Here is a 27,999-nt window from a genome sequence, read left to right on the forward strand (position 1 = left end):
CTCTCTCTCCGTCCCTCCCCTGCTTGCTCTCTCTCTCTCTCTCAAAAATAAATAAACATTAAAAAAAATTTTTTAATGAAAAAAAAAAGCAGCACTGGTGACATTCTGTACAATGTAGGAAGTTCTATTTTTAATCCAAATTTATATAACTTTTCAAACAAAGAAGCCTTACTGATCTTATGATGTCTATATGATAAAGATGAGATAAAAGCAATTTAAGTTTAAAATGAACTCTCTGAGCCAAAGCATAAGAGACTGTTAAAAACTGAGAACAAACTGAGGGTTGATGGGGGGTGGGAGGGAGGGGAGGGTGGGTGATGGGTATTGAGGAGGGCACCTTTTGGGATGAGCACTGGGTGTTGTATGGAAACCAATTTGTCAATAAATTTCATATATATAAAAATAAAATAAAATAAAATGAACTCTCTTAGTATTTCATCAAATTGCAAAACAAACCACAGTAAGCTTTTTAAATGATTGTTCTGTAGCTCTAATCCTTTGATAGATCCAACACTTCAGAAGTTATCAACTAAAAACACTGACTTAAAAACGAAAATGTATTGATCCTCAATAACTGACAGGCTATATTAAACAATGTAGAAAATTACATAACTAAGACATTTGCATTAAAAGCTAGCAGAGTGAAAAATAATTTTTATTTATATCATTTGCAGTACATTTTGGATGTCCATTCTAATATACAACAATTTTTATTTTAAAAGGAGTGAGCACTTTTTAACATACAAAACAGAGTTAATACTAAATATGTGGTAGGGTCCCCTCACTAAGGAAAAAAAAAAAATGTCAAGGTAACCTGGCTATGTGCATACGTGACAACATCCCTCAGGACTTTATAACATGAGACCACTTAATCAGACTGCATGTTTGTGTGTGTTACCATATATGGGAGACAAAAAAGTAAAAAGAAAAAAAATAAATGTACTCCATGTGGCGTTCGGGGCTCAGTTCTTTGGGTACGAACCCAACTGAGCAGTGCCGGCACAAATAAAGTTGTTTCCTAGAAAGAAAAGCCTTGGTGTCACGACTCTTCTGTGTGAGAATCCTGCTACAAATAAATAGGTGCTAAAAGAAATTTGCCTTTTAAATTTTGAAAGTAACTCTTTTTTCATTGTGTTTGTACTCCTTGTGATCAAGTAATCCACTATGAGAATAACTTATTCTGAGTAGATGTTACTCCTTGATACTGAGGCCAGACAGAGAAGACCTCAAGTGACACTGCAGCCACATGACTAGGATGGGAGGACTATAGCCTTTAGTGAGTCTTAGACCAGGGACTTTAAAATCCTTCAAGATTTAGGGGCGCCTGGGTGGCTCAGTTGGTTAGCTGTCTGACTCTTGATTGCAGCTCAGGTCATGATCTCACAGTTCATGAAATTAACAGTTCAGAAGATCGAACCCCCAGGTTGTCAGGCTCTGTGCTGATAGCATGGAGCCTGCTTGCGATTCTCTCTCTCTTCTCTCTGTCCGCCCCCAACCTCTCTCTCTCTCGAAATATTTAAAAATAAATAAATAGATAAATAGATAGATAGATAAATAAATAAATAAAATCCTTCAAGATTTGGAACAGTCTTGCACAACTAAGCTATTATCCAAAATGCAAAATAGCAGCCCTACTAAAAAATATCCTTGGCCATGCAAACTTGAAAATGTTATTACTGAATCTACAGGGAACATCAGATAACACTTGTAATAGCCTTAATTTTTTTTCTATATATACAGAAATTTTCATATGAAAATTCATATGAAAAATTTCAGAGGAAAAAGCAGTAATAAAAAAAGGAATTGTGGTCACTGCTGTCAAAAACTTGGAAGTGAAAAGAAAATAATAATTTAACATTGAGGGGCAAGAATAGAAGCTGACAAAAGTCAAAACACTTTTTATTTAAAAAGTATTACCTTTTATTGCATGCTCCATCACATGCAATAAACATACATTATGTTCAGAGGTCTTAATACATAACTATAAATATTTAACTACATATGTATTAATTATCTATTGTTACATAACAAACTACCCCAACACATACTGACTTAATATACATCTATTATCTCAGTTTCTGTGTGTCTCAGGAATCCACACACTGCTTAACTGTACTCTGCTTCAGGATCTTTCACAAGGCTGCAGTCAAGGTTTAGGTCAGTGCCAAAGTTATTTCAATGTTTAAGTGGGCAAGTATCTGAGCTCACTCAGTGGTTGTTGGTAGGATTCAGTTCCTTGCAGGTTGCTGGACTTTGGGCTTCAGTTCCTCTCTGGCTTTTGGCAGAAAGTAGACCTCATTCTTTGACAAGCAGCCCTCTTCATCAGAGCAAGATACCAGCAAGATAGAACTCTCAGTCTTTTAAAATCTAATTACAAAAGTGATATCCTATCACCGTTGTCATATTCTTTTTGTTAGAATCAAGTTACTCAGTCCTGCCTACATTCAGGGAGACAGGATTATACAGAGGTGGGAATACCAGGAGGCAAGGATCACTGGGAGCCACGTCAGAAGCTGCCTACCACAATATACTGGTATCCTCCACTTTTTGAAAGTTTGAATTACATCACTTTGCTTCATGAAAGACACAGTACCTGTTTTCACTAGCCAAATTAAATCTGGAGAGGATTTTTTTAAAATAAAAAACGTCAAAGAGTGAAAACAGCATTCAGCATTTGCTGTTACAGGAACAGTACACAACCTGAGCAGTGAGAGTGGTTCCACCAAAAGCTCTTTCCCCCGGAAATATGCTCAGCATCTCAGCATCAAGCTGCCATAGCTGTGAACTGTGTTTGTGAGCATTTGTTCTTTATCTTGATTTATTCTGTGTATCCATTAGCAAGATGTGTCCTAAGATACTAGGAAAGCCTAAGAGATGTTATTTTTTGGGGTCTTGGAATGCTCAAAAAATTTCAACTTAGCAAAGTTTCATAGGAACATACTACTTTCACACAGTGGGGAAAACTGTATATATATATTTGTTTCTCATTATTTATGGTAGTTATGTTATATAAAGTCATTGCACACACTGAATTAGCATATACTGAACCAATGCGCTTATAGGAAATACAGGGTTAGGGTCCTGTCAGCCTCTGGTCAAAACATATTCACCAATCCCATCAATACATAACCTTCTCTTTTATGTGCTTCTATTTAAAGATGCTTTCTTTAATATACTGTATATTGTTGATTCATTAACATTGAACTCACAGCCAACAGCACTATAGCTCATGCCCCAAAGAAGCTTACCTAACACATTTATTTTCTCTGTAAGGTACATCACAACCTTCTTGTGCTTAGAAACACTAGGGCAGCACATCAGCCCTACACTTGGGGGCCACTTTAGACTGAAAAATCACCAAGAAAAATGCAAAAAAGTCCATTAAATAGGCTGAAAAGGACACTTGTTTCCAGTATGAAAGCTGAAGCAAGAAGGCAAGAACATGTCCATGATCAACCTCAGCTGGGAACAGGCATGTCAGGCAAGTTTTTGTTATTATGTGCATGTCTGTGAATGACCAAGACAGCGCCATGAGTATGGACTTTGGAGTTACAAATAAATTTTTAGTAAGTAAGAGAAGTCATAAACATGGAATCCAAGAATAATGAAGACTATTTTATTCATTGCTAAAAACCCTGAAAAAAAAGTATATACCTCAGAAAAATAAAGCAGAATAATTCATTGTTTCAGAGATAACTCCTTATGGCTCTTTTTTTAGTGGAGGCTGGAGTTAATGAAAGATGAGAAAATATTATCTTTGTTCTGTTTCTCAACTGAGAAAGACATAGGAACCTGAATACATTTCACAAGAAACTCAAAAAACAATCCTTTCTTCAAATAAAAAAAGGTCACAGAATATAGGCTCTCATATAATAAATAAAAATGAGCAAAAAAAATGTCCTTAATGGTAAAAGAAAAATTAAACGAGGAATGATGTTTGTAACAGCTGGTTTTTAGAAAGACTTAAGGACAGTTCTCTCCTAATCATAACTATTACTTATTAAATGTTTAGTATATGGTAGGCACTTTATATGCACTACCTCATTTGTACTATACAACAATCATATAAAATAGGTAGTATAACTCTGTATATGAGGTACCTGATATAGAAAGAGGCTAAGTAACCTGTTTAAAGATATGTTTAGCAAGTAGAACAGCAAGGTTTTTAACCCATGCACTGAGACTGAGAGCCAAAGCTCTTAATCATTATGCTATATACCTCCCAAAGAATCAAGTGAATATTTCTGAAACAATGCACTTCCCCCCCCTCTTAGATGATCTTGTTTTTTTTAGCAGCTGATCAGGCTAACTTATTTTATACTATAGCTAGAACATAATGTACTTTTTTTACAGAGACAATTTGAGAAGAGCTTATAACAGTATTTGAGTTGTCAATGCATTTCCAACCAAAACTGTATCTGTTCAACTACTATTAAATATTATTTATCAAAAAGACAAGAAATAACGAGTGTTGGTGAGGATGTGGGAACGGAAACCCTTGTGCACTGCTGGTGGGAATGTAAATTGGTGTGACCAACTATGGAAAAAACTATGGAGGTTCCTCAACAGTTTTAAAATAGAACTACAACATGATCCAGCAATTTCAATTTGGGTATTTGAAGAAAACAAAAACAGTAACTCAAAAAGATGTATGCACCCCTATGTTCACTGCAGCATTATTTACAGTAGCCAAGATTTGGAAAAAACCTACATGTCCCATCAATGGGTGAGTGTGTGTGTGAGTGTGTGTGTGTGTGCACATGTGTGTGTGCATAGGAATATTATTCGGCTATAAAATAGAAAGAAATCTTGCTATTTACAATATGGACAGATCCTGAGGGCATTATGCTATATGAAATAAGTCAGACAGAGACTAGTACCATATAATCTCACTTACACGTGGAATGCAAAACAAAACAAAACCCAAGCTCATAGATACAGAGAACAGATTGGTGGTTGTCAGAGGAAAGGAGTGGGTGAAAGCGGTGAAGAGGGTCAAAAGAACAAACTTCCAGTTATAAAATAAAAAAGGCATGGGGATAAAATGTACAGCATGGAAACTGTAGTTAATAATGCTGCACTGCATATTTGGAAGTTGCTAAGAGAGTACATATTAAAAGTTCTCATTACGAGAACAAAAAATTTTATAATTACACACAATGAGAGATGTTAACTGGACTTACTGTAATCATTTTGCAATACATACAAATAGTGACTCATTATATTGAACACCTGAAACCAATAGAATGTTACATGCCAATTGTATTTTAACTTAAAAAAAAAAAACAACATACTACTATAAAGCCAGTTGCTATTCAAATCAAGCCTAGTTTCATCTTGGTTTTGAATGTTTTTGAAGTATTTTCATGTTTTTGTGACTCTACTTCTTATGTTATGTTGGAAGATGAAACCACTAAATATTTATTAAATGGATAATCAGTTTTTCTACATGAACATATACAGAAAATTGTCAGTGATCAGAGAGATACTACAAGGAAATGAGAAACAGTTAAGGCAGGTAGAGAGGAACACACATGAATTGGAAATAAAAGGCAAGAAAAATTACATATGTTAAAATACACACATGGAAATTATATCTTGCTTCTAAATCCAAACTTGTCTAGTATTTCAGAAGACATTTATTTTTAAATACCAGTTAATTCCATCATACAGGCTCGGGTCTTAGATTTTACAGACCAAATGTTTCCACTGAGTTTGTCAGTAAAGCCAGATTAGTCACAGGTTTTGCCTTGCTCATCAGGACAATCAAGTAATAATAAAAATTTTGAAAACACCAACATGGAGGATTACTTTTTGTTTTGTTTTGTTTTGTTTTGCGAGAGAGAGAATAGGGACGAAATATGTAGGTATGGATTAGAAGTGAGATTCAATAGGGCAGAGCTAGCAAAACTTTAGAATGAAAACTGACCAACACCACATAATATGTGAAAAAATCTTGTGGAGCACCTGGGTGGCTCAGTGGGTTAAACATCCTACTTTGGGCCAGATCACGATCTCATGGGCAGTGAGTTCGAGCCCCTCAATGGGCTCTGTGCTGACAGCTCAGATCCTGGGACCTGCCTCAGATCCTGTGTCTCCCTTCTCTTCTGCCCCTCCCCTGCTCACCCTCTTGCTTCTGTCTCTCTCTCAAAAAATAAACATTAAAAAAGAAAGAAAGAAAGAAAGAAAGAAAGAAAGAAAGAAAGAGAAAATCTTGTTACTATTGCATTAAAAAACCAGTATTTTCTGAAAGATACATACTTTACTTCTCTTGCACCACCCTTTCTCCACTCATTTTTTTTTAAGTTTATTTATTTTTGAGAGAGAGAGAGAGAGAGAGAGAGAGAGAGAGAGAGAGCATGCTAGTGGAGAAGGGGCAGAGAGAGAGAGAGAATCCCAAGCAGGCCCCACACTGTCAGCACAGAGCCCGATGCAGAGCTCAAACTCACAAACATAGATCATGACCTACGCCAAAATCAAGAATTGGATGCTTTATCAACTGAGACAACCAGGCACCCCTCAACTAATATTTTTATTTTTTATTTATTTTATTTAAAAAATTTTAAGGTTTATTTTTTTTGAGAGACAGAGAGAGAGAGAGCAAGCACAGGAGGGGCAGAGAGAGAAAGAGAGAGAATCCCAAGCAGGCTCTGCACTGTCAGCACGGAGCCTGATGTGGGGCTCGAACTCATGAACCATGAGATCATGACCTGAGCCAAAATCAAGAATAGATCGCTTAACCAATTGAGCCACCAAGCACCCCACTAATATTTTAGTAAGTATAAAAAAGAACAACATATTTTGTTTTGTCTCTTGCTAAAATGCTTCATGAAGTACTAAGCAAAGACTTCTAGCCATCCTTATTTCCCTTTTGTCTATTTAATCACTTTAATGCTGTCATAGAAGCAGTAAAAACTGAAAAATCATTATAAATTCACAACAGCTAAAAACCTATCTGTGGCTCAATGCCATATGTCAGCTTCTTCAAATGTAGGCTTTCTTTTCTATTTTCTAGCTTGGTGTGAGATAAAGATATTTGCTGCCAGACACTGAAGTTAAAATACTTAATCTGAACCACACAGCATAAATTAGAATGTGACTTCTTAAACCTTTATTCAATCTTTGTTTCTCATCAATTTGATATAACCATCAACTTAATGAATGATTTAAATAAAAGAAAATAAAAGTATTCTATATCTTTATACTGACTTTCATCGGAGAACTTTGAACATCAAATACAACAACTTAAGTCTATTTAATTTTTTAGAAAATGACAAGTTTTTGTCTGCTTTTCTACTAACTTAATTACTTTGTTTACTTTGTAGTTAGGGAGGTTAATTACACTAATTCCAGAAAACTTATCAAGAAGCTGTTCTAAAATAAGTGTTCAAACCTTACAGTAATTATACACTTCTTTCAAACTCTGGGAATTTACAAACACATAAGCATGAATTAAGGGGATAAGAAAGTAAAATACTATAAATATACATTAATTTACTTAAAGACTGATTTTATTTTTAAACAAAATGAATACTACAAAGTCTCTTATGGTTTGAAGAGACTCAGAATAATACAGTTCACTTTGCTGAAGTGTCAGACTTCTGGATTTAGGTGGTACATGGACATGTAATAATGAAAGTTAGCTTCCTTTCTTCTGTCTAATTATAAAAGAAGAAAACCTCAACTTGGTGACAATGTATCTCTATTACCTCTCAAACATTTGGTATTCTCTTTTAACACAGAGAAAGTAAGCTTCAAGTTTCAGACCATTTGGCAAACAACAACATCCAGCTACCTAGTATATATAATATGGTTTAGTTTTCTTATTTTATTTTTAGATAAATAATTAAAGTTACCTTTACTTATGACATTGGCTTTCCATTTATAGTAGTAACGGAAAGTTTCCCTTTAAAGGACATATAATTTTTAATGAGATCATTTGAAGAAAAATATTAAATAATAAAGTAATATGTCATGTGAATATAGAAAACATGTTATGATACTCAGTGGTACAGAGATATGGTGAAAAAATCATGAAGAGTCCTTAAATTTTAAGAAATGTAACCAAGTATTTTCAAAATGATCTTACCTCTCTTCCTTCCAAATGAACGAGCAAACAAATATAAACTGCCCCCCCCGTTTGAGTGTAAGAGTAATGATTAATAACAACTGATTATGAAGAGTAACAGGTAAAAACACTAGAAAGTAATGGTTAATAACAAATATTCTGGAGTCAAAACACCTAGGTTTGAATCTTGGCTCTTCCACTTACTAGCTGTGTGACTTGGTAAATTACGTATCTGTGTTCTCAACTTAAAGTAAGAATGTAACAGTAACCATTTCATATGTTTCTGTAAAGGTTAATTGTACAAGTTTAATGCATAGACAACACTTAGAACAACATCTGACACATAATAAATATTTCAAAGTATTATTTAGCTAGTTTTGATTTCACTATATGCTAAATGCCTGAATTTCTTTTATATTTTTATTGTAAAGAGACTGCTCAGTCTAGTAAGTCTATAATCCTGATAAAGTCAATTAAAATTTCACTACCACATGTATCCCATCTGGAACAACATTTTATAAGAATCTTAAGTTTACTGCAAGTATCTTATGATGCAAAACTCATTAAATAATTAATTTGTGCCCTATCTCATTGTCTCCAAAAATATATATAGGGCAGTTTTATAAGGCTACATAAAATCTTTAATCTGTAAAAAAAAAAAAAAAATTAAGAACTAAAGGTTAAGTGGAATAACTTTTCTCCACTCCCCTAACTCCACATCAAAGAAATCTTGAAATGATTATAAGACTCTGTGGCTCAGCAAAATTACAGATATTCACTTATGGCCATGGGTTAGTCTGTCATATTTTCCCTGACAACTCCTGCCCCACCTTAAAGATTCCCTGCTCTCATATGCTTTAGTTTCTATCACTAAGTACCTTATGGTCTTCAGCTTCAACTGAGGTTGGTACAAAAAACAAGCTTTTTCTAAGGAAAGAGAGCTAGAGCTATATTTTGTTATTCTCAGTCACCCATATATTTATTTCTTCACTGCCACCAGGTCTAACCCTACTCCGTGTATGAGGTATAGCAGTAAGAGGGCAAGTAAACATGGTTCTGGATATTGTGTAAATGCATACTTGATGAGAAAGATATAATTCCAGTAAGAGCAATGAATAGTTTGATGTCAGGAAGTAAACTGTTCAGCTGAAAACAATCGAGAGAGAAATGAATAAGCTAAACAGAGAACATTAAGTACCTTCTGTTGTTCCCTAGAACATAACCTTTTAAAAAGCCGTAACTTACTTGTGCATCATTTTCTTTACCAGTATTAAAATATGCCACAATTGCACGTTTTGAGTAAGGGTCTCTGAATATAAGATCATGTAACAGCATCTATTTAGGAAAAAATTTCTATATTCCTGAATTATTTTAAAAATTAAAATCTGGTGTTTCATTTTTGGGATGGCAAAGAAGAACAGGAAAAAGTAGGGCTTTTTTGTACTTTACCATGATGAATCTAAAATAAGGGAGTTAATAATTGTTTTTTGTCTGCACTTGGCATCTCATGAACTATTTGTCCTTTTTGAAAGTAGCAACCAGCTTTCATAAATAACTGTCCATTAGTGAGTGAATCCACTGAATTCACTATTGCCAGATTACAAATAATAACAAATCCTATTCCTTTCAAGCATTTGAAAATATTTCCAAACTTATACATTAGCATATATCCCTTTGTTTATTAAATTATTATTTAACAAACATTTACTGCACTTCTACTACTACATACCTAACACTGCATGAGTCACTATGGAGACAAAGGGGCATTAATAAAAAGTCCTTATCACCAAAGACTTTAGACTCTCATAGAAGAGTGTTGTATGAAAGGATAAGTTAGCACTCCCCTTAACAAAGATGTAAGAGGCCCTCAGGCCTGACAATACACATATGGTTTAAGGCATTGCCATGTACTTTGTGGCACCAAACTATCGTCTTTATGATTTCACTTATGTGTGGAATCTAAAAAACAAACCAAATGAATAAACAAGCAAAAAAAGATTCAGTCCTACAAATACAGAGAACAAAGTGATGGGTACCAGAACAAAGGGAGTAAGGAAATGGGCAAAATGGGTGAAGGAGAGAAAGAGATACAGGTTTCCAATTATGGAATGACTAAGTCATGGGAATAAAAGGTACAGCATAGGGAATAGAGTCAATGATATTGTAATAACGTTGTATGGCAACAGATGGTAGTTACACTTGTGGTGAACATTAAATAGAGATATTGAATTGCTATGTCGTACACCTAAAACAAACATAACATTATGTGTCAACTATAATAAAATGTTTAAAAAAATGAATCTAGTAAAAGAGACAAGAGGACAATTACAAAATATGTGAAAATTTAGGTATGATGCCTGTAACTTCTGCATAAAAGGTTCAGAAAAAAAATAGTGATATCCATATGTATATAGAGAAAGGGAAAATAATAAGGCAAATATGCCAGTATGTTTAATAACTGGTGAATCTGTGGATAAAAGGTATATGGAAGTTTTTATAAGTTTGAAATAACTTCAAATATAAAAGTTTAAAACATTTTTTTTGTTTGGGCCCCAAATAGTAACATCTGACATTTACTGTCAATACAATAATAGGCAAAAAGTTAAAAAAAAAAAAAAAAGATAAGCTGTAAATCAAATCTGCTAAAGACAACCATTTCAATGAATGACCATTCAACCTGAGTATTAGGCATCGTTACTCAATAGGACAAAGGGTTTTTTTTAATTATTATTATCTAATGGTTAATATTTACTTTTGAGGGAGAAAGCATGAGCAGGGGAGAGGCAGAGAGAGAGGGGGAGAGAAGATCTGAAGTGGGCTCTGCACTGATAGCAGCGAACCTGATGGGAGTCTCCAACTCACAAACCATGAGATCATGATGTGAGCCAAAGTTGGACACTCAACTGACTGAGCCACCCAGGCTCCCCCAAAAGGGTTTATTTTTGACTGAACTACCCAAATATTAAGGAGACATCTTCAAAGAATTTATAGATGTGACAGCACTATGAAATTTAAAAATATTATGCAAATGCAAGGCTTTAATAGCCATCACAAAAATGTCATGTGAGGTATGGAGATACTGTTTCAGTGTAAGTTTTATTTTAACACCTTGATTAATGTACAATTTGGCGCTATAAAATGAGCATTGAACTTTTAATGAAAGCTATTAAGGGTGTTTCCTTAGAAAGGGCCAAGGTTCAAAAGAAAAATTTTTTTAATGTTACAAATGCATGTTAAATTACTACTTACAATGTAGCTCCTGTCATCCCTATGGTATCAAGACAAACTGAGAAGGGATGAAATGACTAGATTTCCAATGATTCTAAATCATTTTTCTCAAAACTAATTAGTTTCATTATTGAGAAAGAATATTACAAATGAACAACAAATATAGGAAATTAAAACAGTAAAAACAGGGGTGCCTGGGTGGCTCAGTCAGTTGGGCATCTGACTTCAGCTCAGGTCATGATCTCACAGTCTGTGAGTTCAAGCCCCATGTCAGGCTCTGTGCTGACAGCTCAGAGCGTGGAGCCTGCTTCAGATTCTGTCTCCGGCTCTCTCTGCCCCTCCCCCACTCTGTGTCTCTCCCTCTCTCTCTCTCCCTCAAAAAAAAATAAAAACATAAAAAAAAAAAAAAAACGCATGTGAACCTCACTGATAAAAACAATCCAAATCATTTTTCAAAATGATCTCAGCAAAGTTTTATTTAGCAATACTAGTGCTGATAAAGATATGATGAACTATGCATTCTAGTATATCACTGATGGAAGAATGTGAACTGTTTCCACCAATGGAAACGCATTCTGGCAATAAACGAAGAATTTTAATACTGATGCCACTGGATATAGAAATTATAAATTCTGGGGGGGTGCCTGGGTGGCTCAGTCAGTTGAGCGTCTGACTTTGGCTCAGGTCATGATCTCACAGTCCCTGAGTTACAGCCCCACATCGCACTCTGCTGACAGCTCAGAGCCTGGAGCCTGCTTTGGATTCTGTGTCTCCCTCTCTCTCTGCCCCTTCTCTGCTCATACTCTCTCTCTCTCAAAATTAAATAAACATTTAAAAAAATTTTAATAAAAAATTATAATTCTGGTAACTGTAATTTAATATAATATTACATATACAAGGATGCCTATTGTAACAAAAAACCAGAAACCGTCTAAATGTCCAAAACCAGGGGAATGCATAAGGAAAATATCTAGTTGATGAAATATTATACAGCTATTAAAACTGATGACTATGAAACATACACAATAACCTAGGAAATACTAGTCTACTAAACAAAAAACAGGATCTAAAATGCATTTTTTTCTTATTCTTTTTTCTTTTTCTTTTTTAAGTAGACTACCCCCAACATGGGGCTCTAACTCCTGACCCCAAGACAAAGAGTCACATCCTCCACCAACTGAGTCAACCAGGCACCCCTAAAATGTGTTTTTATCACTAATACAACTATACAAAGATTAAAGAGAAACACTAGAAAACAAACATTCAAAATATTAACAATGGTTATATTTGGATATAGGTAATTTCTCTCCTTATCAATTATCTCATTTTTCTATTTTTCTAATTTAACAAGCAGGTATTCCTTTAATATTTTCCTTATTTATTTTTTCAAATTTTAGTGAAAGAGAGAGAGCAAGTGGGGGACAGGGGCAGAAGGAGAGAGAATCTCAAGCAGGCTCTACACTCAGCAAGGAGACTGATACAGGGCTCAATCCCACAACCCTGGGATCATGACCTGAGCCAAATCAAGGGTTGGTTGTTCAACTGAATGAGCCACCCAGGTATCCCTAATATTGTCTTATACAAGTAGTACACAAATATACGAACAGGTTAAAGATTAAAAGACTACAAGAGTATGAGAATAATATGTAACCTTCCCCATCAACAGTCACCTGACACTATCCCCCTTTTCCATCTCTGATAAGTTTGCACTGTGTTTCTAGTAATTAAACATATTTAAATGTTTTTAACAAATATTTATGTTAAATATTCAATAAATGATATTTTTATAACAGAAAATTTTAAAGGAGAAAAAAATCACCATCACCAAATTTTCTACTGATGTATTATTTTATAACCATGAACAAAAAGTTCTGCTTAATTCTATATTTTAATTTCTTTAAACTTCAACACTTACAGATTTTTTATTTTGATCAAGCACCTATTATTTATAGACTAAATGTTATTCTATATAATAATGATTATTTTTCTTGAGATTAATGAAAAAAATAATATCCATTTTATGCACTAACTTCAAATTTACTTGCTTTGTTTACCACAAAATATATAAATGGGTTAATGCTCCCAAATTAGAGCATTTAATTAAAACATTTTCCCTTTTTATTGGGCTAACATTATTGATTCTTTGTTGGCAACACTTCTGCTTTTGGTTCAAAAGGTTACAGCAGACCAAAATCTAGGTAAAAATCTAAAATGGGCCATAAAAATCTTGAGAACTTATGCATAAATTCACTTTTCTTACAACTACCTAGATGTAAAAGTGAAATTTAGAGACCCTGTTTTGTTTATTTCTTTGTGGAAAATAAATGTAGTCAATTGAGTATAATTTCTTTTTTTTTTAATTTTTTTTTTAACGTTTATTTATTTTTGAGACAGAGAGAGACGGAGCATGAATGGGGGAGGGTCAGAGAGAGGGAGACACAGAATCTGAAACAGGCTCCAGGCTCTGAGCTGTAAGCACAGAGTCCGACGCGGGGCTTGAACTCGCGGACCGCAAGATCATGACCTGAGCCGAAGTCAGCCGCTTAACCGACTGAGCCACCCAGGCGCCCCAGAGTATAATTTCTTAATAAAAGCTAATGACTTTGAGTAGATAGGAACTACATGAAAAAACTTCCTATTGCTCTCAGTTTAGTTAGTGTTTCATCAAAACATTAAAGGAAATAATCCCAAAATGAAGATCTCAGGGTATGGACTGATAAAAGCTATTGACTGAGAATTCTTGAAATGTGCTACATCTCAAAAATATTTCTTAAAATTAATTTTTTATTCAGAAAAAATTTAAGACTTCCAGAACAGTTATAAGAATAAGAATAGTATAAAGTATACCCACATATTTACCTTTATCCATATTCAATTATTGTTACCATTTTACCCCATTTACTTGTTTTACCATTCTCTCTTTCTAGAATACACACATACACACACACACACACACACACACGCTTTTTTTAAAAGTATTTCAGAAAAGTTAATATATATACATTCTAGCTCCATGTTTCTAAACATTTCTTAGAATGTTTCCTAAGAATATGGATATTCTCTTACATAACCAGAGTACTGATATCAGGTTCAGTACATTTAACATTGAAATAATTCTTTAATTAGGGCACCTGGGTGGCTAGGTTGGTTAAGCGTCTGACTTTGGTTCAGGTCAAGAGCCCCTACTTCATTCAGATCCTCTGTCTCCCTGTCTCTCTGCCCCTCCTGGGCTCAAACTCTCTCAAAAATAAAAATTAACATTAAAAAAAAAGGAAATAATTCTTTAATCGTCTCTTTTGTCAACTGGTCTAACAATGTTCTTTATCACAGTTTTTTATATCCAGTATAGGAGAGTTAGGTATGGCTTAGTTGTCAAGTTTCCTTAGCCTCCTTTGATCTAGATCTTTCCCACAGTCTCTTTGCCTTTTATGACACTGACATTTTTGACAAATCTCCTTTTTGTAACAGAGCATTCCTAGTTCATGGTTTTTCTGATGATGCCTCATGATTAGATTCCAGTTATGCAAATCTTACCTGAAATACAGTATTCTATTAGTGAAACTGTGTCCTTCTCAGGGTATCATGGATGTCCATCTACCGTCTTCACTAATAATATTAATTTTAATGACCTGGTCAAGGTCTTATCCAATTCCCTCACTTTATAATTACTAATTTCTCCCTTGCAATATGTGGGAGAGACTTTAAAACAATGCATATATCCTGGTTACATATTGAAAATGCCCTTAGATTTAGGATATTTTTATTATTCTTGTCTGATCCAATCTTTACCATGATAGCTGCAGGATAATTTCCAACTCCTTCATTTACCAGTTGGAAACCTGGCATTCTATTATAAACAAGTACCCTCTCTTCTACCTTCTCTGCTTTCAGCATAGATGCATGAGTTCATTTTCCCTCCAATGGTTTGCAATTTGCTACTGTACTTTTTTAGCACTCAAATTGTCCCAAATTTAGCCAGTAGGAGTTACTTCAAGCTAGCTCCTTTGTAACAAGTCTCCACCTGTTTGGGGGCATTTCTTTTCTTACTTTCTAGTGTTATAAGACACTTTGGGCTTATCTTGTACCTATCCTGCTCCCATCCTAGAATAAGTCATTTTTCCAAGGAGCCCAACTTCCTTTCAGTGGGAAGTGGTATAAAAGTCTAAATCTGGGTGCGCCTGGGTGGATAAGTTGGTTAAACATCTGATTCTTGACATGACTTGGGTCATGATCTCATAGTTCCCGAGATCAAGCCCCACATTGGGCTCTGGGCTGACAGTGCAGAGACTACTTGGGATTCTCTCTCTGTCTCTGCCCCTCCCCTTCTCACATGCATGTGTGCGCTGTCTCTCAAAATAAATAAATACACTTTAAAAATATGGGGCACCGTGGGGCACCTGGGTGACTCAGTTGGCTGAGCGTCAGACTTCAGCTCAGGTCATGATCTCACAGCTCGTGAGTTCAAGACCTGCATCAGGCTCTGTGCTGACAACTCAGAGCCTGGAGCCTGCTTCAGGTTCTGTGTCTCTCTCTCTCTGCCCCTTCCCTGCTTACGCTCTTTCTCTCTCTCAAAAAAAATAAACAAACATTTAAAAAAATGTTTTTTTTTTTAAATATGGAGCACCTGGTTGGCTCAGTCAAACATCCAACTTCGGCTCAGGTCATGATCTCATATGTTCCTGAGTTCGAGCCCCACATCGGGCTGTGTGCTGACACCTCAGAGGCTGGAGCCTACTTTGGATTCTGTGTCTCCCTCTCTCTGCCCCTTCCCTGCTTACGCTCTTTCTCTCTCTCAAAAAAAATAAACAAACATTTAAAAAAATGTTTTTTTTTTTTTAAATATGGAGCACCTGGTTGGCTCAGTCAAACATCCAACTTCGGCTCAGGTCATGATCTCATATGTTCCTGAGTTCGAGCCCCACATCGGGCTGTGTGCTGACACCTCAGAGGCTGGAGCCTGCTTTGGATTCTGTGTCTCCCTCTCTCTGCCCCTCCCCTGCTCATGCTCTCGTTCTCTCTCAAAAATAAACATACATACATACATACATACATACATACATACATAACTAGGGACGCCTGGGTGGCTCATTGGATTAAGCGTCAAGCTTCAGCTCAGGTCATGATCTCACGGTTTGTGGGTTCAAGCCCCACATTGGGCTCTGTGCTGACAGCTCGGAGCCTAGAGCCTGCTTTGGATTCTGTGTCTCCCTCTCTTTCTGCCCTCCCCTGCTCATGCTCTGTATCTCCCTCTCTCAAAAAATAAATAAACTTAAAAACAAATTAAAAAATAAATAAATAGAAACAAATAAATAAAGTCTAAATCTGGGCATTACATTTGCTTACTGCTACTGGGGTGCTAATGCTTCTTGTCCTTTTCAACAAATAGAGCTAAGAAATCTACATAGGTATGTGTATGGGTATACTACACACATGAATATAAATATATACACATACAAATATATACACATATTTATATGGCCACCTATCCATGCATGTAACACATACATATGTATGTTTTTAAAGTCATAAATCCATACTTACACCTTGAATTATAATCTACTCACATAATATTCTCTTGTCTTCCCATCTATAATTGTATGTGCATATTCCCTCAGTAACAGCACCAGCTCCCAAGAACAACACCATTTACTCATTTTTTCTTAATCCTATTATACATCTAAGGTTGTTTCAGAATTGCTGTGTTCCACACTACCAAAAAGCAAACCTAAAAGAGTTCAGTACTTGTTTGCAGTTCTCTTCCATCTCTTATATCCCATCTTGTCCAAAAGAGTATATATAATCAAACACTGTGTTTGCAAAATCCTTATATAAGTTCTTTCATTCTTTTTTGTATACTTTCCACTCTACTCTCTCCTTCCATTGTTAGTAGCCAACTTCATTATTTTCTGGTTTATCTTTTGTTTTTGTAAATTATGGCAAGCTCTGTTTTACACCAAAGACAGCATAGTATATATGCTTTTTATTCACCTAACATTATCTCTAGAAATCACTCCATATCAATTCACAGGGATCTTACTCATTTTTTGTTATAGATGTATAGGTAGTTCTCCATTATATGTATATACCAGAGTATATTTTAACTAATCTCCTATTCCTGAACCTTTAGATATTTTCCAATATTTTGCAGTTACAAATAATACTGCAATGGATAACTCTATGCATATATATTTTAAGTAAGCTCTATGCCCAATGTGGAGCTTGAACATGACCCTGAGATCAAGAGTTGCATACTCTACCAAGTGAACCAGCCAGGTACCTCTATGCATATGTATTTTTGTACTGTTAGAAATATATCTTCAAGATAAAATCCTACAGATGGGGGTGCTGGATGAAAGAGTAAGAAAGCACACATGTAGTTTTCTTAATATTGCCAAATTCTCCTCCACAGGTGTTGGAAAAGTACCATATTTTGATTCAAAATTATTTGGTAATCTACTGATACCTTAGAAATCCTGGTGCACCTCTTTTGGATTTCAGGTGGTAGTTAGAGTAGTCTCATGAAGTTTTGAACTCTCCCTCTCACTCCTGCCCAAACTGATGATTTTATATATTTTTAAATTTTGCAAATCTTTGCAGAAAGGAATTAACAAGGAAAAGTAAGATACTTAAAGTACTTACTGAGTGGTGTTGTGTCTGGAGGTGGAAAATTCTCAGTAAAGTTGACATTACACAAGTCTGTGCTACAGCAGCAGAAACGGTATGTTCCATTCTGAATTGAAGGAGGGGTAGTAGTTACTACACATTCTTCATAGTGACATTCCTGGGGATCTCCAATGTGAGACCAACATCCTACAAATTGATATTAACGTAAACAAGTTAGGGATTAATACAATATATAAAATTTAAAGAAAAATAACAAATTAATAATTACAATCAATGTGACAGAATAAGTGCATATACATACATGTTATAAAACACTCCTGCAAATCAATAGGAAATACACATTGTTTAAATAACAAAAAAATGGCAAAGTATTAATAAGCATTTCATGGGGAGAAAAGCCACTAATAATGGTTTAACCTCATCATTAATCTAAGAATTACTATTAAAGTAACATTAATATTTCATTTTTATCTATTAAATTGTTCTAGGCTTAAAAAAATAATATACAATTGTAACAAGGTTTCAGTAACACTCCCATATACTCCTGGAGGGAATGTAAATGTATATAGCATTTCTAGAAAGCCATATGGCAATTTTTATAAAGAGCCTTTAAAATATTCATGCCTTATAACTTAATAAGTCTACTTCTAGCAATCTATTCCAAGCAAATAATCAGATATAATCAAAGATTTAAGTTCAAAGATATCTACTGAAGCGTTATGTATTATAGTAAAACTGAAAAACAGTAAAATGTCCAACAACAGAGTAATGTGTAAGTAAATTGTGTGTACACAATATGTGTGTATACAGTGAAATATTGTACAGAGGTTAAAAATGTTCTCAAAGAATATTTAAAGATATGGGAAAATGTTCATACTATAATTTAAGATAGGGAAAACTGGGTATGAAATTGTTTATACATACTACATCATTCTAATTTTGAAAAATAAGTATACGCACATATAATAAACATAGAGGTACATAAAAAATATACCTGCAGGGAATAAACTAATATGGTAAAAGAGCTTGTAAGAGGATGGAATTGTAGACATTTGTTTTTCTTCTAGTTTTTTATATTTTCTAAACTTCATAGAAAGAAAATACATTGTTAACATTATAATAGGAAAAATATTATAAAAATAAGCTAAAATCTAACTACCTTTCACAAATATGGAGTTTATGGATGAATATATACATGGATATATATTTTAAAACTGTTTTCCTAGAGAGAGTTTTAATCCATGTCCATGTCCTTGTTAGATAAATTTCAATGATATGAAACACAAAGTTATTTCAGGTAAGAAAAGTATGACTTGCCTTGTTTTACGAGGTTTATATCCCCTTTTGATTTCTCCCAAAGGCCATAGCAAGTGCTACCTTTTGAACATAATATTGTTCCATTTTCATGAGAGATTCGACTCTCACCTATGCCAAGGTCTTGTTGATAGGGATCTTTAAATGCACAGAGACGTTCTTGGTTCTGAGAAGCTAAAATAAATAAAAGAATGACAAATTTATTTTTATGACAATCTTAGCAAAGCATTATTTTATGAAATCTTAGTCATTTTGAAAGGCATAATAAATTTTCCACTAAATCCCTATCAAGGCTTGAATAAATTTGTAATTTTATATTTATTCAATAACTTCTTCCTGTTCATTAACTAGCACCAAAGAAGAATCAAACCTGAAAACTGATTTCTCAAAATCAATCCCTTCTCACACAAATTATTCTCACCACTCTATTAAACAATTTAGGTATGTGAGTAAAGAAATATCATTTTAAAAGTTCATGGTTTAAATTCTCAAAACTTCAAAACATAAAAACAAACAATTTAATAAACTAGAGGGCTAAATAATCTTGTAAAATTCTGCAGGACTCACATTTATCATAGTTTAAAGTCATTTGTAGAAAGCTAAACATACATCATTGGGCACAGTAAACTATGGATAAGGAGAGTGACTACCAGTGGAGTACATGGTTTCTTTTTAGGCAGATGGAAATGTTCTAAAATTAGATTGTGATAATGGTTGCACAATTCTGTAAATTTACAAAAAAATAATCCATCACTTAAAATAGTATACAAATTATACCTTAGTAAATTTGTTTAAAAAAATTTTTTTAACGTTTATTTATTTTTGAGGGGGGGGAGAGAGAGAGGGAGAGGGAGAGAGAGAGAGAGAGAGAGTGGAGGAGGGGCAGAGAGAGACAGAGACAGAATCTGAAGCAGGCTCCATGCCCCAAGCTGTCAGCACACAGTGACACAGGGCTCGAACTCATGAGCCGTGGGATCATGACGTGAGCTGAAATCAGACACTTAACCGACTTAAGCCACCCAGGCGCCCCTAATATCCTTAGTTTTTAAAACAAATTTACTGGGGCACCTGGGTGGCAGGTACGCAGTGCAGAGAAGTGAACTGGGGGATAGAAAAGCTGCAGAGAAAAGGGAGCTGCTTTCGCAGAGACTGAACAGGGAAAGAAGAGAAAGGGGAAGAGTGCAGGGCATCGGGATCTGTGCAAGAAAAGCATCCCCCCAAAAAGCAGCTGGAGAGAAAGAAAGAGAAAGAGTGAAAACACTTGCAGGAGACTGACTAGGAAATCCGTTCCCAACAATCATTGACAGGGAGAAAAGAGAGGTTTTCAATACCACCAGGATTCTATAAACAGTGGAGCACAAAGTGTGAAGTTTAGGATCTCAGTGCCTGGTGGTGCTCCGGTGAGGAAGTAGGGTGAATCATCAAGAGCAGGCAGTGCCGGTCTGTGGGGTCCATGTGCCACAGAGGGGAGAAGCAGTTTCCTTGCTTAGAGTGCATCTGGTAGAGGTGTTATGGTCTCCCCACAGGCAAAAGTCCCAGTGGACCCCAGAAAACTGCCATATTTATTGATATTGGGACAAAGACGCCAGATTGTGGCAACACCTGGTGCTAGCTGTGTGTTATGATTTGCCATAATCTCTGAACCTTTGCTGCTGCACAATCACTGAAAATGCTGAACATTTTCTGAGACAAGCTGGAACCCGGCCATTGTCCAGTGAGAGACTGTCCCCAAGAAAGTCTGCACAGGTCCAAGCTGCTGGGCCTCTGAAGTGTGGGATTTTTAGACACAACCCCTTCTGGCATAAAACTCTGGAGGAAGGTGCCACCTGGCAAATGGACAGCTTGGACACAGACAGGATAGAGGCAGGAAGTGGATGGAGGCCTGAGACAAAGGAGAGACGCCTGATCAAGGCTCAGTGAGAGTGCGAAGTTCCTGCACCAGAGACTAGGAAGCTGGGTGAGCCATTACCACCTCTCCCATGATGTGCATGCACACATCCATAATCACACCACACAGATCCATCCCAGTAAGCTAAGCAGCACCACTTCAATGGAGAACGGAGCCATTACATCAACACCTGCCCAACTACACCCTCCAAGCACATCCCCAGAAGACCAACAGAAGTCACTCCACCTGCTTAGTGTATGGACTATAGAGTGATTCATAGTTTCAGTTCCAGGGGAAACTGGATATAAGTTCATTCAGTTTTCATTCTGTTTGATGGTTTACTTATTTGTTCATTTTCTTTGCTTCTGTTTTTGCTTAAGTTGTTTTCTTCTATTTCATTTTCTTTTATTTTATTCTGTTATATAATTTTTTTTTTATTTTTAAGTTTTATCTTGCCTTTTTTTCCTATCCTTTCCCTTCTTTCTCTACTCTATCAAGCTTCTTTCAATAAGCAGACTGAAACATATCCAGGATCTAGCTTCCTTTATTTGATTTTTGTACTGTTTTTAATTTTTTAATTTTAATTTTTTATTAATACATTTTTTTCTTCCTCAAAAATGACAAACCAAAGGAATTTACTCAAAAAGAAAGAACAGCAAGAAATGACAGCCAGAGACTTAATCAAACAGATATAAGTAAGATGTCTGAACTAGAATTTGGAACCAGGATAATAAGAATACTAGCTGAGGTTGAAAAAAGCATAAAAGACACCAGAGAATCCCTTTCTGTGGAGACACAAGAAACAAAATCTAATAAGGCTGAAATTAAAATGCTGTAACTGAGATGCAATCTTGAATGGATGTCATGACATCAAGGATGGGCAAAGTAGAGCAGTGAATCAGTGATGTAGAAGATAAAATTATGGGGGTACCTGAGTGGCTCAGTTGGTTGAGCTCCCAACTTCGGCTCAGGTCATGATCTTGTGGTCCGTGAGTTTTAGCCCCACGTCAGGTTCTGTACTCATGCTCGGAACCTGGAGACTGCTTTGGATTCTGTGTCTCCCTCTCTCTCTGCCCTCCCGATTGTGCTCTCTCTCTCTCTTTCTCTCTCTCTCTCAAAAATAAATAAACATCAAAAAAAAAAAAGAAGATAAAATTATGGGGAATAATGAAACAGAAAAAAAAGAGGGCAACCAAGGCAAAAGATCACGATTCAAGACTTAGAGAACTCAGTGACTTATTAAAAAGGAAAAACATCCAAATCATAGGAGTCCCAGAAGATGAAGAGAGAGAAAAGGGGGCAGAAGGTTTACATGAGCAAATTATAGTGGAAAACTTTCCTAATCTGGTGAAGTACACAGACATCAAAATTCAAGAAGCACAGAGAACTCCCATTAGATTCAACAAGAACCGACCATCACCAAGGCATATCATAGTCAAATTCACAAAACAGACAAGAAAAGAATTATGAAAGCAGCAAGGGAAAAAAAGTCCTGAACCTATAAGGGAAGACAAATCAGATTCACAGCATATCTATCCACAGAAATGGGGCAGCCTAAAAAGAAGTGGCAGGATATACTCCAGTGTGCTGAATCAGGAAAATATGCAGTCAAGAATTCTTTATCCAGCAAGGCTATCATTCAAAATAGAAGAATAGATAAAGAGTTTCCCAGATAAATAAAAACTAAAGGAATTCATGACCACTAAACCAGCCCTGCAAGAAATTTTAAGGGGGGACTCTTTGAGTGGCAAAAAGACAAAACAAAACAAAAAGACCTAAAGCAACAAAGACAGTGAACGTCACCAGAAACACCAACTCTACAGGGAACACAATGGCACTAAATTCATATATTTCAGTACACATTCTAAATGTAAATGGATTAATCAGGGAAATACAAATCAAAACCACACTGAGATACCACCTCACAATAGTCAGAGTGGCTAAATTAACAACTCAGGAAACAACAGATGCTGGTGAGGATGTGGACAAACAGGAACTCTATTGCACTGTTGGTGGGAATGCAAACTGGTGCAGCTGCTCTGGAAAAGAGTGTGGAGGTTCCTCAAAAAATTAACAATGGAACTACCCTTCAACCCAGCAATAGCATTACTAGGAATTTATCCAAAGGATACAGGAATGCTGATTCATAGGAGCACATGTACCCCAATGTTATAGCAGCGCTTTCAACAAGAGCCAAATTATGGAAAGAGTATAAATGCCCATCAACTGATGAATAAAGAAGATGTGGTTTATATATACAATGGAATATTATTCAGCAATCAAAAAAATGAAATCTTGCCATTTTCAACAATGTGGATGGAACTAGAGTGTATTACACTAAGCAAAATAAGACAAAGACAAATATCATGATTTCATTCATATGTGGAATTTAAGAAACAAAACAGATGAACAAAGGGGAAGGGAAGCAAAAATAAGATAAAAACTGAAAGTGAGGCAAACCATTAACGACTCTTAATACAGAGAACAAACTGAGGGTTGTTGGCAGGGTGTGGGTGGAGGGATGGGCTAAATGGGTGATGGACATTAAGGAGGGCACTTGTTGGGATGGGCATTTGATGTTATATTTAATGATGAATCACTAAATTCTATTCCTGAAATCATTATTATACTATATGATAACTAACCTGGATTTAAATTAAAAAAAAATTTTTTTAGGGATGCCTGGATAGTTCAGTCAGTTGAGCGTCTGACTTTGGCTCAGATCATCATCTCACAGTTCATGAGTTCGAGCCCTGCATCAGGCTCTGTGTTGACAGCTCAGAGCCTGGAACCTGCTTTGGAATCTGTGTCTCCCTTTCTCTCTGCCCCTCCCCCACTCATGCTCTGTCTCTGTCTCTCTTTCAAAAATAAATAAACACTAAAAAAAAAGAGGAAACTTTGGAAATAACCTAAGTGTAAAATATTAAAAAAATTTTTTTTAATCAATATAAAGCCAGAAACAGAAATGTTCAATCACACCTTTTGCTGAAGGAACAACCAATCTATTTCAATGCTAGTTAATCTTTTTCCATACACATAATCTGATTTAACTAATTCTAATAGAATATTTGCCACATAACTTATCAGTTAACAAATATTTATCAACATTGCTGAGAATACCAAAGAAATAAAAGGTTATCAAAAGCAACAGCTAATCTTTATTTGGTTTCTTAAAGTTGACTTTCCTAATATGTTTGACTAGTCAGAATAACAGTCTAATACACATGACCAATATATTTATTACTCATGGGCTTCTGACTTATTCAGAAGAAGAAATAAGTGACGTAAGATACACATGAAGATAAGGGTGTATCTTATTTTATATACTATGGCTTAATTCACTAGCACCTTAGCACTGGAAATAATCTGTGAAAATAATGTTTTCTGAACCTACAAAACTAAGCACCAAACTCTGAAGAAAAAATAAAAGAGCCAAGAACTATGTACCCAAATCCATTTCGACACATAGACCTGCCATATTTATCATAAGAGAAGCACCATCAAAGTATTGGGCAAGGCAAATAAGATATTCACAAGTAGGTAATATAGAGTTCTACCCTTCAAGCATCTTACATGATCTGTTTGGAGATACACAGTAATTACTGATTTCAGTAATCACAAAGAATAATTACTAAAAATAAATGTAACTTGATTTCCATATTTAAAACCATTTAGGCAGTCTTCTATGAAATATTACTAATATCAACTAAAGAGCCAGAAAATAAAGTACAGCCTATTTATAAAAACCAATTCTAGGACATCAGTGTAATTATGATTCTACCATATTTCTGCAACATGTAGCCACATATTCAAAGTCATTTAATGACAAGTTTAATTATAGTTACTAGGTTATCTCGCACATTTAATACCAGTATTTCTTTAAGCTATCCTAATGTGCAAACTTTACAAATGATTGCAAAGGTTAAAATCAAACATATTTCTAGATATAAAGTAGATACAGCAAAAGATTCATACTTAAAAGTTTTGAACTATAAACAAAAACTTTGTAATGCACATATAAAAAAGCATATCTATATGGCATAATTGCTTTTTCCTATCCCATCTCGTTTAAAAAATTTTTATTATTTTTTTAGTAATCTCTACACCCAACATGGGGCTCAAACTGACAACCGTGTGATCAAACATCTTATGCTCTTCTGACTCAGCCAGCCAAGAGGCCCCTCCATTTTATTTTGAAGGTTTTGAGGATTTTTTTTTGAAGTCTAATGCCTCCCTCCTCAGTGCAAACATTCCACATAATCACTACACAATACCAAAATCAAGAAATTGACATTAAGATAATTCATACAGTTTATTCAGATTTCACCAGTTATGCATGCAATAATCTATGTGTATGAGTGTAAATCTATGCGATTCTGTTACATTCTATCAAAATCACAATACTCAACTGTACTATCCCAAGATTCCTTCATGTTAACCATTTATAATCACCATCTGTTTCCATTCCTAAAAAATAGCAACTACTAATCTGTTATCCAGCTTGATAATTGTTATTTCTTGATTGTTATATAAAGAGAATCATGCAATACATATCCATTTGAGATTGGCTTTTTTCACTAAGCAAAATTTCCTTAAGGCTCATCCAAGTTGCTGCCTGTATCAACAGTTTATTACTTTTTATGGAGTCATATTCCATTGTATGGATGTACCACAATCTGTCTAACTTTTCACCCTTCAAAAGGTCATTTGGGTAGTATCCAGGTTTTGGCTACCAGAAATAAAACTGCTACGAACATTTGTGTACATGTTCAATTTTAACAGAAATTTTATTTAAAGTAAAACGAGAATAATATTCTATAAAGTATGGTGTCTACAAAAAGGAACTTGACATTAGACCATTTGCTCTACCAACAGAATACATTATGCCCCATCATATACATTTGTGCACTAAAAACTTACATAGCATTCAAATTCCCTTTCTCTGACCAAGTACTTATAGTACTGTCAGTAATTGGCTTGTATTACAAAATCTTGGTTTAAAGAGTCATGCAAGTAGTAGTCCTTACATATAAACAAAGTAAAATGTGGCAAAATAAATAACAGCTAATTATGGCATTAAATATCTGAAATGAGAGACTCCAGTTACGGGGTGTTTTTTTGTTGTTTAAACAAAGACTGGTCCTTTGTAATAAGGTCAAACAGGCCAAGTATGCCCTCTTTCCCTTCTGATGCCTGGACACCAAAGGCCGTTTAATGTGGAAACCTCTGCTGGCCAGCTTTTCCTAGAAGCATGCCAAGGACAAGATTGATCCATCAATCTTTATCTCTATTTTCTTTCCCCTACATTAAAAGTAAATAGGCATTTGGCAAATAAGTTTTCACATAATAAATTGTGAATTTCACATTAAAATACTCAAAACTACAATGAAACAACAGTACTACCATCTATTAGAATGAGTAAAAGTTAAAAATAAAACAAAACAGAAACCTCTCGACAATATCAAGTAGTGCCAAGGATGTTGACACAGATGGGGAAACAATTCTAATAAAAATGTAAAACAGTACAGCCACTGTGGAAAATAGTTTCATATTTTCTTATAAGTTAAACATTTAACATTTAACTCATTAACCCCACTCCTAGGTGTTGACCTAAATGTAATGAAAATCTATGTTCACACAAAAACTTACATGTAAATGCTTATAATGACTTTATTTGTAGCCACCCAAAACTATTTATAACCCAAACGTCTCTCAACTTAAGAATGGATAAACAAAGACATGGAGAACTTGAAAGCATATTATTAAGTGAAAGAAACCAATCTGAAAGGCTACATACTGTATTATTCCAACTATATGACATTCTGGAAAAGGCAAAACTATGGTGACAGTAAAAAGATCAGTGGTTGCCAGGGGTTGGGGGAAGGGAGGGATGAATGGGCAGAACACAGAGTATTTTTAGGTCAGTGCAATTCTTCTGTATGATACTGTAATGATGGATGCATGTCATTATACATTTGTCCACAGAATGTACGATACCAAGAATGAACCCAAGATTAAACTGTGGACTCTAAGTAATTATGTGTTATCTGTAGGTTCATTAATTCTAACAAATGTATCACAGAGGTTCAGGATATCAATAGTGGGGGCAGCTGTGCCTGTACTTTTCCACTTCATTTTGCTGTGAACCTAAGTCTGCTCTAAAAAATAAAGTTTATTTAGGGCACCCGGTTGGCTTAGTTGGTTGAGTGTCAGACTTCAGCTCAGGTCATGAGTGCAAGCCCCTCATCAGGCTCTGTGCTAATAGCTCGGAGCCTGGAGTCTGCTTTGGATTCTGTCTCCCTCTCTCTCTCTCTCTCTCTCAAAAATAAATAAACATTAAAAAAATTTTTTTAAGTTTATTTTAAAAAAATGGTACTTTTGAGAAATGCAATGCTTTATCTCAAAAAGAAATTTCTGATGCATAAAATTCAGATATAAAGTAACTTGGTATGGATGATTTTCAAGGATGTGAGAGGAGGGTGAGGGTTCTTGTGGCCACACATCTCAAATTATATCTAAAAGGTGACTGAATGGTGTAACCTATTGATGGTGGAATATTTATTATTTTTTAGCACATAAAAGAATTATCAATAGTTCATATAAGGAAAATTCAGATTTTATACTTAGGATAATTTTCATTAGTTTACCTATAATTTATAAGGGAAAAGAACAAATGCAATCAACACTAAGTGCTTGTTCCGTTCACTAGCTGCAGAATTACATGCATTTTAAAACATTTTTGATTTTGTAACATTCAGTGATAGACAACAAGCCAAAACATCAGACTATATACATTATCCTTCTCACACTCCATTTATTTGTTTTACCTCTTCCTCACATCAACCTTTTTCTCATAACCACAAATATTCAACATGCC

At 35.1% G+C, this 27,999-nt stretch overlaps 1 protein-coding gene and 1 non-coding gene across 2 annotated transcripts in view; one reads left to right on the forward strand and one right to left on the reverse strand.

The window, feature by feature from the left end:
• BMPR2 (bone morphogenetic protein receptor type 2) overlaps positions 1-27,999 on the reverse strand; it is a 202,699-nt gene that overhangs the window by 68,755 nt on the left and 105,945 nt on the right. The window contains exons 2-3 of the mRNA XM_047085535.1: positions 19,238-19,408; positions 17,936-18,106 (exon numbers count right to left, since the gene is read on the reverse strand). Of these exons, the coding sequence (XP_046941491.1) occupies positions 17,936-18,106; positions 19,238-19,408 (342 nt within the window). The remainder of the gene's footprint in view (positions 1-17,935; positions 18,107-19,237; positions 19,409-27,999) is intronic.
• Positions 9,882-10,005, forward strand: LOC124516848 (U6atac minor spliceosomal RNA). The gene has a single exon (XR_006963237.1). It is a non-coding gene; the product is annotated as a U6atac minor spliceosomal RNA (small nuclear RNA).

The sequence above is a fragment of the Lynx rufus genome, unplaced genomic scaffold (assembly GCF_022079265.1).
Source record: "Lynx rufus isolate CCGP_SWC_20201006 ecotype Redwood Valley unplaced genomic scaffold, mLynRuf1.p SCAF_2, whole genome shotgun sequence".
NCBI lineage: Eukaryota > Metazoa > Chordata > Mammalia > Carnivora > Felidae > Lynx > Lynx rufus.